General features: G+C 52.8%; 1 protein-coding gene across 2 annotated transcripts in view; it reads right to left on the bottom strand.

The window, feature by feature from the left end:
- The window catches only part of Sptbn4 (spectrin beta, non-erythrocytic 4), an 88734-nt gene that overhangs the window by 6038 nt on the left and 70106 nt on the right, over positions 1-12590 (bottom strand). For both annotated transcript variants that reach the window (XM_052168271.1, XM_052168281.1), the window contains exons 21-30: positions 10894-10983; positions 8892-9170; positions 8669-8799; positions 7030-7234; positions 5597-5977; positions 3942-4186; positions 2727-2865; positions 2534-2618; positions 1709-1905; positions 250-869 (exon numbers count right to left, since the gene is read on the bottom strand). In XM_052168271.1, the coding sequence (XP_052024231.1) occupies positions 250-869; positions 1709-1905; positions 2534-2618; positions 2727-2865; positions 3942-4186; positions 5597-5977; positions 7030-7234; positions 8669-8799; positions 8892-9170; positions 10894-10983 (2372 nt within the window). The remainder of the gene's footprint in view (positions 1-249; positions 870-1708; positions 1906-2533; positions 2619-2726; positions 2866-3941; positions 4187-5596; positions 5978-7029; positions 7235-8668; positions 8800-8891; positions 9171-10893; positions 10984-12590) is intronic.

The raw sequence follows: 12590 nt of genomic DNA, 5'->3' as shown, positions 1-12590 counted from the left end.
AGCAGACCCGCCGCCATTTGAGCTTGAAGCAGAGCAAGGGGCAAGCTGGTGGCTTCAGGCTTTAAACACCCTGTTGACTTTCTCCACGCATCCCCTGAGCTCCCAAGTCCCCTGGGCTTCCCCTCCCAGCCCTAAATGTTTGGGGTCTTCCCTGTCCGGTGATAAGGCGGTTTCCCTCGCTGATCCTGGCCCTCTGGCCTCGGCCTCTGCCCTCCCCTTCTCTAACACCCTGGTCACGGAGGTCCATACCCTTTGACCAGCTCTCCCCTGGTGGGAGTCTCCTGCTCGCTAGACTCCTGTCGTTCTATCCGCCGCTCCCGCCGTTCCCGCCGCCTCTCCATCTGCTCATAGCGACCCAGAGTAAGGCTGTGCGGCCCCTCGTGGTCCGCGGACTCCTGGCGCTCAGGCCGCCGCCTCCGCGGTGCCTCCTCTGGTTGATCCACGGACTCCTGGCGTTCTGATCTTCGTCTCCGTGGCAGCTCCTCCGCACGATCCGCTAACTCCTGGCGCTCCGGCCGGGGCCGGACCTGCTCCGTCACCGCCGGAGTCCCAGGGGTGTCCGTCGTGTCCAAGGCTGCGGCTGTCGGGGCCGCGGGTTCTACCTTCCCCGAGGTCTCTGGCAGCCGGTCAATGCGCGGCTGGAGACGCTCGGGCTTAAGCTCCTGGCGCACATACCCAACCCGGGTCCGCACCTCCGCTGACAGCGTGTCCGAGGCCCTGCGGGCCAAAGGCTCCAGGCCCCTGTCATAGCCCCCTGGACGCAGCAAAGGCGCTGCCTTGGCCGCCAGCTCTGTGGGGTCCCCAAAGAACTTGCGCCCCAACAAGGGGGTGGGTGGCTGCTTACTCTGTTCTGCCTTGAGTTTCTCGATCTGGGGGTAGAAAGGTCAGGTCAGGTTGGGGTAAGGAAATGGTTCGGTTCGCGAAGGTGCTGGGCGTTTCCCTTCTTTGCCCAACCTAGTTCACCCGGAAACAGGATTTTCAGGCACTGCTTATTCTTAGAAAATACCTTAATCCCTATTCTTTCCACAAACACCCATTGTTCTTGTAGAGGTGTAGGGATTTTGCTCTCTGTCTTTGCCTGTCTGTCTCCTCTGTCTGTCTGTCCCTCCACCCCCTCCCTTCCCCTTCCGCCCCCTTCCCGATCCTCCCTTTTATTGGTTTGGTCTTTGTTTTGCCAAGCATGTATGATGGGGAACTACAGGGGAGACAGGGTTTCACCCAGCCCAGACTGACTCCAAACTCGGTATTACTGAAGTGACTTTGAGTTAACTTCTGATCCTCCTGCCTCCACCTCCCAAATGCTGGGGATACTGGTGTGCGCCACCACGTCTGACAACTAAACCGTCCCTTCTCCGGGTGCTTTTCTGACCCCTGGCATGGCATCTTCCTAACAGTCCTCTTCAACAGAACCTTATCGTCCACATTATTCTTCAGGCTTCCTATTGGACTCCTCAGGACCAGTTTTGCAAAAAGGGCTTCTGGGAATCCAGAATCCCACCTCCCCATCTCATCTCCCCAGCGACAACCTTTTTCTTCATCAAAAATCTTGGCCCCCCTCTGGGCTGTTAACTATCAATTACAGTCTGCCATCACTTGGAGCCCAGTAAGGATCTCTGTCTAGTTCCGCCCAAAGCTCTGGGCACCCAGAGCTGCTGTGACTGAAATATGTAACAGGACGGTGGGTGGGAGGTGGGATCCGGGGTCTGACCGTGGTCAAGCGCCGCAGAGAGCTGAACCTCTCCTCCCACGCCGCAGCCGCTTTCCGGAAGGCCTCGTGTCGTCTGATGAGCTGCTCCACCTCATCCACGCTGCTGCCCAGCTCCCGGCTCTGCAGGAGCGGCTCCTGAGCTGTCAGCCAGGCGTCAGCCACCACGGCCTCCTGAGCAAACTGGTGGACCTCCAGCACTGGGGGCAGGCACACGGATGAGGCACTAGGAGAGCCTTGGATCTTTCCCTAGAGTGAGGGCTTTGGTTTTCTAGGTCTCCCCTTTCACCAAGGAGGTTCCGGGAATCAAACTCGCCAACAAGTGACTTCATTTGCTGAGCAATCTCTGTAACTGTAGGAACGGGGGCTATTCTGTTTCTTTGAAACATATTTGTCATGGGACAACAGGTATGTGCCACCACGTTCAGCTTTTTTTGTTTTGTTGTTTTGGGTTTTTTTGTTTGTTTTTTGTTTTGTTTTTTTCTATTTTTGTTTTTTCGAGACAGGGTTTCTCTGTGTAGCCCTGGCTGTCCTGGAACTCACTCTGTAGACCAGGCTGGCCTCGAACTCAGAAGTCCTGCCTGCCTCTGCCTCCCAGAGTTTTGGGATTACAAGTGTGCTCCGCCGCCACCACCACCACCGCCGCGGGCGCTGGGAGTGTTTCTAAAGTACCTACCCCCGCACCCCAGTGATCGCCCTCAGATTTGGTTCTGGAGATCCAAAGTTGGTGTGTAAAGCATGCTCGTGTCACTTGTGACCCTCTGCCCGTGGCTAGACCTTCTGAAATCGGCCTCCCGTGTCCCCGAAGCGCCTTATTTAGGCCCTTACTCTGCTGCAGCCACTCCCAGTGACGGTCCCACTTCTCCGACACCTCCTCCTTCCGGCTTCCCAGCTTGTCCAGCTGTGCCTGGATCTGGGGAATGTGGGGGGGTGGGTGAGCAAGGTACTGGGGTATGCAAAAGGTAGGAGCAGAGGAGGACCCCCCACCCCACCCCACCCCGCCTCCATGTTTCTCCCCTACCTCATCAGCCACGGCGCTTTTGTTGAGTAGGAGAGACCGCCCCAGCTCCTGGCAGGCTGCCAGCTCAGGCCCACGACCCTCCAGTTCCGTCTTCAGGCCCTGGTGGTAGTTCATAAGCACCTCCACGGATGACACATCCCTGCGGTGGGCAGAGGACAGGGACCTAAGCTGCACGCAGCCGCCCTCAGCCCGACCCTCCTGGCGAACACAACTCCTTGACACTGCCGTTCTACAGGGCTTCAGGGCAGCGACCTGGTCAGGCCAAGTTCGGAGGGGCCGGGGTCTTCATTAGTTCAGTGATTCAAAGGGGCCAAATCTTTGCTTTAGCACATCTAGGTTATCAAGTCTTCCTTCCCTCCTCTCTTCTTGTGACAGGGTCTCCTGTAGCACATGCAGGCCTGGAACGCACTATGTCGCTAAAGATGACCCTGAACCCATAATATTCCTGTTTTTCTCTCTCTCTCTCACACACACACACCCAGGGTGGAGATAACAGCTGTGCACTTCTGCATTTGTTTTTAAAAATCTGAAAAAATTTTTCCTTTTTTTTTTTTTTTTTTTTTTTGAGACAGGGTTTTTCTATGTAGCCCTGGCTGTCCTGGAACTCACTCTGTAGACCAGGCTGGCCTCGAACTCAGAAATCCACCTGCCTCTGTCTCCCAAGTGCTGGGATTAAAGGCGTACACTACCACCGTGTTTGTGTAGCCCAGGCTGGCCTCAAACTCGTGATCCTCCTGCCTCTGCCTCCTTCAGCAAATCCTACCGGCCTGCGCCACCACAACCAGCTCCATTACTTTTTTTGATGTGGGGTCTCAGGTAACCGAACTGTCCTCACACTCAGTGTGTACTGAAGGATGACTCTGAGCCCTCTCTCTCCACCTTCTCAGTGTTGGGATTGCAAGCAGTGCCACCAGACCTTTATTCCGCACTCTACCAACTTAGCTACAGCCTCAGATCTTTGTTTACTGTAGGCAGGGTCTTGCTAAGTCACCCCACACCTGCCCTGAACTCTTTCTTCCTGCCTCAGCTTCCTGAGTATCTGAGTCGATGGGCCGATGCAACCGGGTCTGGCTTCTGCAGGATGGTGACCCAGAACTATTGTGTGAGAAACTAAGTAAGCATCCAGGACAGCACCTGGTAGGGGGAGCTGTCAGGCCACTCGCGGTTCCTGTCGCGAAGGGGCTGTTGGGGATCTGGAAGTGGGTTAAGGAGCACCTGGGTTTGTCAGCTGCCCCAATCTGGCCCGCGATGCCATCCATCCAGGATAGCAGGTCGCGAGCCTGGCTGTGGAAGCGCAGGGCGTCGGCCGTGGAGCTGACGTGCAGACGAGCATCCTCACAGGCTGCCAGCAGCTCCTTCCAGCCCTGCAACACCTCCTGCTCGCGGCTGGCGATGGCCTCAGCGTGCTCGCCCGCGTACACCGTCCGCAGCTGGGCCGCCCCCTCCTGCAGCTGCCGGACCTGAGGGACAAGGCAGGTCGTGCGCCAGTCCTGCGCGGGCACAGGCTCCGCCCTCCTATTCATCTTATCTGACTCAGGCTCCACCCTTCCCTCCTCCATCACCTGTGGACACGCCCCTCCCTCTTTCCCCACTTCAGAGGTACAGGCTCATTTCTTTCTCCTTGCCCAGCTCCTGTAACTCAGGCTCCTCCCTTTACCCCGCCCCTGTGGCCCAGGTTCTCCCCCCCTCTTCCCCTCAGCCACCCAGATCCCTCTCTTTGGACTCGCACCCAGCCCGGTGGCCAAGGCTCCACCTCCTTTCTTCCCTGACGCTCTCGCGGACTTGTCAAAGACTCCTTACCACACTCAGGCCTTGCGGCCCGGTCCTCTACTGACTGACCTGTGTTCTGGCTCTTAGCTTTACCACCAGGTTTCTTTCAACTTTTGATCTGATATATCTGCCCTGTCTATCGCCTACTTTTCCCTACTGATCCACCACCTTTCTCTTCCCTCAGAGCTATCTGATATTCCCAGGAGCCCTCTTTCCACCCTGATGTCTACTGGTCTATTTGACATAATTCTCTCTCTCTCTCTCTCTCTCTCTCTCTCTCTCTCTCTCTCTTTCTGTTCCATTTACATCAGACCTACTACCTTCCTACTTGTAACCCAGTTTTCAAATATGCATCCAATTTTTGTTTTGAGACAAGGTCTCACTGTACTTAAGGCTAGCCTCAAACTCAGGCTCTTCCTGGGATTATAGGAAATGTGAAGTTATGTTTGGTAGATCATATAAAAAACTTTTTTTTTTTTGGACACAAGGTCACACTCCGTAGCTCAGGCTGGCTTTGGCCTCTTGACAAGTCTGCTGTCTCAGCCTCCCAAGTGCTAAGTTTTCAGGCACAAGCCACCTTGCCCAGCTTAGCTCATGCCATTTCTGATAGAGGCAGGAGTCTCACTGCAAGTTCATGGCCGGCCTAGTCTACAGAACAAGTCTCAAAACAGACAGAACGTCACAACGAGACTGTATCTAAAACAAACAAACAAACAAACAAATAAATAAATAAGGGCTGGAGAGATGGCTCAGCAGTTAAGATCACTGACTGCTCTACCAGAGGTCCTGAGTTCAATTCCCAGCAACCACATGGTGGCTCAGAACCGTCTGTAATGGGATCCGATGCCCTCTTCTGGTGTGTCTGAAGACAGCTACAGTGTACTCCTATACATAAAATAAATACTTCTTAAACGTTTAAAATTATAAGTTTCAGCATCCTCACCCCATCTCAACTGGATTTCTTGGCATAACACAACCAGTTCGCTTCCTCTCCTCCCAGTATCCTCTTGTCTGCAAGCTGCTTTCTCTGGCCACTGCCTGCCTGCCGACTGCACAACAGCTGTCGGCTCTGCTGTCTGCCCTCCCACTCACCACCCCACCTGGGACACGAGGAGCTGCAGGTCGTGCTCAAAGGCTCGCAGGGTCCGCTGCATGGAGCTGGCGCTGGGTCTGGGCTCAGGTGGTGCCGTCAGGCGGGGCAACCGCCTCCGCTTCTCCTCGATCTGCCCTTGAAGCTCCCGGGCATCGCTGAAGAACTTATGCAGTTCCCTAGACGCAGCGAGCAGCTGGGCCCGAGTGCCCATGAGCTCCAGCAGTTCTGCCCAGGCCTCGTTCAGCCCGTCCTTCCACTCCGCCATGGTGGCCGCCGCGGTGTGGCCGCACTCGATCAGCTCGTCCACCATCTGGTTGACCGCCGCCAGCCGCTCCCGCCCTGCCGTTCCTGTCTCACTGGCAAACTCTGAGAATTTCTCCTGTAGCACCTGGGATCAAGACGTGAGGTGGGGTGAGAAAAGACGGCAAAGTGGGTGACAGTGCCCCAGTGCCCTCCAACCTGTTACCATGTGACAGATACAAATGATGATGATAATCATTATAATAAAATAATTTCTAATAACTCTTGGCCATTTTGTAACAATAATATAGTAAATGGGTTTGTTTTGGTTTGGTTTTTGGTTTTTTTGGATTTGGTTTTTTCAAGACAGGGTTTCTCTGTATAGACCTGGCTGTCCTGGAACTCACTCTGTAGACCAGGCTGGCTTCAAACTCAGAAATCCACCTCTGCCTCCCAGAGTGCTGGGATTACAGGCGTGCATCACCACCACCTGGCTAGTAAATGTGTTTAAAATATATGATATATAGTATTGATAACGAACACCACGCTAGGCATCGAGTGTACCATGGTGTGTGTGTGTGTGTGTGTGTGTGTGTGTGAGAGAGAGAGAGAGAGAGAGAGAGAGAGAGAGAGAGAGAGTCTCAGATAGCCAAGGCTGCCTAAAACTTACTATGCAGCCAAAGAGAAGTGGAACTCCTGCTTCACCTGCTCTCACCTTCTCCTGTGCCACAAGTGCTTTACGACATATGAATGCATGTGTTCATGTGTTTCAGGGCCATGAGGTGGGGTAATTGGAAAGGAGGCCCAGAGACAAACATACGCGGTGGCTGCTAGTACTGTGGACATGTGGGGGTTTGACTGATCATGGCTCCCATAGGATCATGTGTTTGACTACTCAGTCTCCAGTTGGCAGAACTGTGTGGGAAGGATTAGGAGGTGTGGCCTGGCTGGAAAAAGCATGTCACTGGGGGCAGGCTTTGAGGTTTCAAAAGACGTGGATCATTCCCAGTGCGCTGCCTCTCTCTGCTTCCTACTTTTGGATCAAAATGTGATCTCTTAGCTGTTCCTGCCACCACATCCACCATGGACTCTAACCCTCTGAAACTCTAAGTTCATTTCCTTTCATTAGTTGCCTTGGTTCCAGTGTTTTGCCATCACGACAGGAAAGTAACTAAGCCACGGCATTATAAGAATCCTCACCGACACATGTTCAAAGTCCTGGCCCAGCTCCGGTGAGCCAGCTACCACCTCCTTCTCGGCTATCCAGTGCTCCAGCTCATCCACCTGCCGGCTGAGCTGGTACAGCCAGTACTGCTGCTCCAGGCTCACCCTGCGCTCTTCACCCAGCTCCTTGAGTGCCACATAGAGGCGATCCACTTGGGACTGTCGACGGCTGATCTGCTCACTGACGGAGGAGATGGGGGACAAGAGAGAGCCCACTGAGACTTCTGGGAGCACCTGTAACCTCTCCCTCCCTCCTAAGGAAGGACTGTTTCCTCCTGAATCTTTGCCAGGGTCCTATCTCTTAACATTCCCCCTGTCGGGGCTGTTTTATGTTCGTCTCACACAGAGACAGCCTGGAGCTCACTGCTATAGCAACAATGTAACTGATACTAAAAATAACATAGTAACATAGTATCAATAACTAACCCTAGAGAGCCTTATTGGGGTGCTGTGCCACCTGGCAGGATTCTGACATTGGCCAAAGACTCGACATTGGCCAAGGACAAAGAAATGGGCTGCTTGGCAGGAATCTGACATCAGGGCATGACAAAGAGGTAAGGCTTCAGCCATGATTATGACTTTAGGCTAGGACAAAGAAGTAGGCCCAGACACCCGGATCATCCTTAGAAACAGCGATCACCGGACTTTGTGTTTATTGTCTTGTTTGTTCCTTGACTGTTGTCTTGCTCGCTTCCTCACTGTGCTACTCTTCCTTATACCTGCATGTAATTAAAGTGGTATAAAAGCAGATTTTAAAAAATTGAACGTGCCTCCAGTCTCAGAATTGACTGAGACCATGCTACAATGTTGTCTAATTGTCTTTTTTCTTGCTCCTGCACTGGAGACCCTGTTGACTGACTGAGCTGGCCTGGTCAAGCAACATTGTGCTAGGAACTGAATCCACCATGAATATGTGTGTGTGTGTGTGTGTGTGTGTGTGTGTGTGTGTGTGTGTGTGTGTGTATGGCTCATCTAAGCCCAGACTGGCCTCAAATCCTCTGTGTAGCCAAGAATGATTGGAACATCTGGTCTCTCAGGACAGCTTCCACAACTGGATACACTCACCTCCACCCAGGTGTACCCAGCATCTCTTAATGGTTTGTTCATTCGCCCTTTGACCTCTTGGTGCTGTCCAGTGACTGTGGGCAGGCTCCCTAACTCCCGCCCTCACAGTCCAGCCAAACGTCCTTCAGCTTTAACCTCCAGGCTCCTGGATTTGTGTCTTGACCCGTATTCCCTTCCCACCCCTGGGCCAGACCCCCAAGGTTCCGTGAGGTTACATGATCCAGGTGTACCCGGAAGGCTCACCCACCATCTGATGTCGGTACTCCAGATTTTTCAGTCCTCCCAAACACCTGTCTCTGTCCCTCTCTGTGTGTCTCTCTCAGACAGGAACTTGCTATGTGACCCTTTCTGGCCTGGAATGTTCTGTATTGGCCACATTGGTGTCAATTTTGCAGCAATCCTCCTGCCTCAGTCTATGGAGGGCTGGGGATACACGAATGTTCCATCAAGCCTAACTCTGGTACTCAAAACTCAGTCCTAGCCATAGATGGACCCTTCCCTCAGGAATGGCCTCATCCCTGCTCTGTTTGGCCTCACCCCACCTGCCCACCTGTCTGGGTGTCCCATTTCCAGTAACGCCCGGCACTGGCGCGACAGCTGGGCAATGCTTTCTTCATAGTTCTCCACGCCCTGTTCCAGTTGCAGATGCTTCTTGAGCAGCTGCAGGGTGCTCTGTTCATCCTGGGGGCACAAGACGCCCGCGATGAGTTCGCAGAGGACGAGGCCCCTGGCTCCGGCGTCCCCGAACCCCTGAACCCCTGCTCCGGGCGCACCTTGCCCTTGTCCTCACTCATCATGAGCAGCTCCTGCTCGCCCAGCCACGCCTCCACCTCAGCCACGTCAAAGTAGTACTGTTCCACCTGGAAGGCGGCGTCCAGCGTCTGCTGCCGCCGTTCGGCCGCTTCCCGCAGTCCGGTCCAGGCGCTCTGCAGCTGCTCCTGGCCGCGGCGCACTGCCTCGGCCTCCGGGCTGCGCAGTGAGGCCAGCACGCCCGCACGCTCCAGAACCTCCTCCAAGCGCGGCCCGTGAGCCTGAATCTCCCGCCGCAGGCCCTGAGGATGAGACGTCGGGTAGAGAGGAGGAGATCTGAGACTCTACCTCGATCCACTCTGGGGCTGGCTGGGCCATTGAACTAGAAAGGACATCCTCAGATCCCCTGCCACTGGCCGCCTAACACTCACACACCCCAGTGTTGGAGGTGGGAAACGGGCCCTGACAAAGTGAAATCAGTGAGAAAGCTGGAGGCCGGCTCCAAAGACTGTACTGTCGAGTCTGGAGATGTTGGACAGGGTCCTTTGGGGGAAGCTGCTGGGAGATGCTGTCTGTCTTCCCAGACTTACTGCAGCTGTGGCTACCCTACACAAGTAGGATCTGGGTGCTAAGAAGTGCAGCAGGGTCAGGAAGCATCTCAGGAGGATCTATTGGCAGTATATGGTGGGGAAAGGGCAGTCATCTTTCTTTAGGGTTGTAGCCCCATACCCATACACCTTAGAACACAGTACAATAAAAAATGAAAAAGTAGCCAGCATGGTGTCTCATACCACTAATCCCAGCCCTTGGGTGGCAGAGGTAGGTGCATCTCTAAGAGTGCCAGGTCAGCCTGGACCACACTGTGAGACCCTCACTCAAAAACAAACAAACCATAATAATAGTTTAAAAAAACATTAAAGAAGGGGAATGTAGGGAAGTTGAAGGAGGGCGGATATGGTCATAATACATTATATACATATATGAAAATCTCAATGAAGAATTAAAATACATATAATATAAATTTAAACTGTAAGGGTGATTAGGTAGGTTAGTGAATCACAGTGGTGCGGGCCTGCAATCCTAACTTCTCAGGAGGCTGAGGCAAGAGGGTCACAAGGTCAAAGCCTTCCTGAGCTACAGAATAAGTTCAGGGCCACACTGGCTGTCCTGGAACTTGCTCTGTAGACCAGGGTGGTTTCCAACTCGGAGATCCCCCTGTCTCTGTTTCCCGAGTGGTGCTGGGATTAAAGGTGTGTACCACCAACACACAACATCCAGCTGTTTGGGGCTTTTACTAAAAGGTTTGTCCCCTGGGGTTTTGGAAGCACAGCTCTGGATAAACTGTTAGTTTATCCAGTATAGAAATTGAGTTAGAGTTCCAGAGATTTTTCAAGGGGTTCAAATTCCACCTCAAAAGGATTAGGGGTTTGCTTGCTATTTCTCTCCATTCTCTCTACAACTACCTTTTATTACCTCTAGAACTAGAAAATGAACCTAGGACCTTTGGAAGGCTAAGAAAGCACTCTACCACTAAGCCACACCCCCAGCTCCTCACTGGAAGATTCTAGGCAGAGGTTTTACCACTGAGCCATGCCTCCAGCCCCTCACTGGGGGATTCTAGGCAGGGGCTCTACCACTGAGTCAATCCCCCTAACTGTTCACTGGTGGATTCTAGGCCTTTACCTACTGAACCATCATCTAGCTGGCCTCCTTCTGTGGAATTTTTGAGAAGTCCTCTTTGGTTTGGGTAGCAATATATAAACCTGAAATCTGTTGGATGCCTCTCATTACCAACTAAAGAGAAGACAGTGACCTAAGAACAAAGTTAACTCAGAAACAATCACAAAAATGAAGTGGAGACTCAAGGCAATCTCTAGATGCACATGGATTGACCTGCTATCACATGCTTGAGTACAAAGACAACGCATTCTCTCTCTCTCCTACGTAGCTAATCATTTAACTGACTTCGTTTCTAGCACTCACATCCGCACAGGTCCCACCTCACTCACTCCTGGCTCAGCTTACCTGGTTCTTTTTGATGTGCTGCTGGACAGCCTGCAAGCCTGTGCCTCGCTCTGTCTGCATGGCCAGTGGCAGCCGCTCTTGAACCCATGCCTGGAGAGAATATGGGGGCGAGTCAGGGAGAGAAGGCACCCAAGGACTGCCGCCTCCCAACTAACCTTTCGACCCCTTTACTCGCACCAGTGCCCTTCCTCACCTAAGCAGCCTCTTGTGTGACACACTACCATCTTGCTCTCTGACCTCGGGCCTCCAGCACACAGGTCCTGCTCCCTGGAGTTTCATTCTCATCGTCCTCACCTCATCCTTCCTCAGTCCAGACATCCTTGCTGCCAGGAAGCGCGCCCACTCTGACTTTGAACTCCTTGGGGCTGTTACAGCTCCTTAGCACCACCATCATGGCCTGAGCCACCCTAAGGTGGGGTGGGGAGGCACCACTGTCTAGGGACTGGCCTGAGCCCTGTATGTAAAGCAACAGACAACAGCTGCCTTTGGGTACCTGCTGGCCCTAGCATCCTCTAGTCTGGGTTGGCCAAGAATGAGTAGAGAGTAAACAAATGAGTCAGTGGATACATGACCGAGCAGTGAGTATCTGGATAAGATGAATGAAAATGAGTGAACTCAGCGATTAAGACCAATGCATGAAAATAAATCCGTGACTGGGGTGCTGGGCACACTCGCAACGCCAGCAGTTGGGAGATAGTGCTAGGAGGATCAAGAAAAGTCCAAAGGCATCTTCAGCTGCAGAGACAGTTTCAAGCCGACCTAGACCACATGAGACTGTCTCAAACAGCTGGACGAGGAGGAGGAGGAGGAGGAGGAGGAGGAGGAGGAAGAGGAGGAAGAAGAACCAGAAGAAGCAGAAGGAGAAGGAGAAGCAGCAGCAGCAGCAACAGAAGAAGAAGAAGAAGAAGAAGAAGAAGAAGAAGAAGAAGAAGAAGAAGAAGAAGAAGAAGAAGAAGAAGAAGAAGAAGAAGAAGAAGAGGAAGAGGAGGAGGAGGAGGAGGAGGAGGAGGAGGAGGAGGAGGAGGAGGAGGAGGAGGAAGAAGAAGAAGAAGGAGCAGAAGAAGGAGCAGAAGAAGAAGAGGAAGAAGAAGAAGAAGAAGAAGAAGAAGAAGAAGAAGAAGAAGAAAAGAAGAAGAAGAAGAAGAAGAAGAAGAAGAAGAAGAAGAAGAAGAAGAAAAGAAGAAGAAGAAGCAGAAGAAGAAGAAGAGGAAGCAGAAGAAGAAGTAGCAGAAGCAGCAGCAGCAGAAGAAGAAGAGGAAGCAGAAGAAGAAGTAGCAGAAGCAGCAGCAGCAGCAGCAGCAGCAGAAGAAGAAGAAGAAGAAGAAGAAGAAGAAGAAGAAGAAGAAGAAGAAGAAGAAGAAGAAGAAGAAGAAGAAGAAGCAGGAGGAGGAGGAGGCGGAGGCGGAGGAGGAGGAGGAGGAGGAGGAGGAGGAGGAGGAGGAGGAGGAGGAGGAGAAGAAGAAGAAGAAGAAGAAGAAGAAGAAGAAGAAGAAGAAGAAGAAGAAGAAGAAGAAGAAGAAAAGGAATTTCACGAGCAAATGGATGAGTGACCAGAGTAAAGGAATGTGGAGGAGGGAAGGACCAAAGAATCCACCTAACTCTGACCCTGGCGCAACCCGGACTACAGTCACCCTCCAAGACTAAGACATCAATCCCTGGTCTTAAGTCCCGCCCATCCTCGAGTTGCAGCCCCAGGC

The sequence above is a fragment of the Apodemus sylvaticus genome, chromosome 1, assembly GCF_947179515.1.
Source record: "Apodemus sylvaticus chromosome 1, mApoSyl1.1, whole genome shotgun sequence".
NCBI classification, from domain to species: Eukaryota; Metazoa; Chordata; class Mammalia; order Rodentia; family Muridae; genus Apodemus; species Apodemus sylvaticus.
The sequence above is the reverse complement of the archived record's forward strand: the minus strand, read 5'-3'. Positions and strand labels throughout refer to the sequence as shown.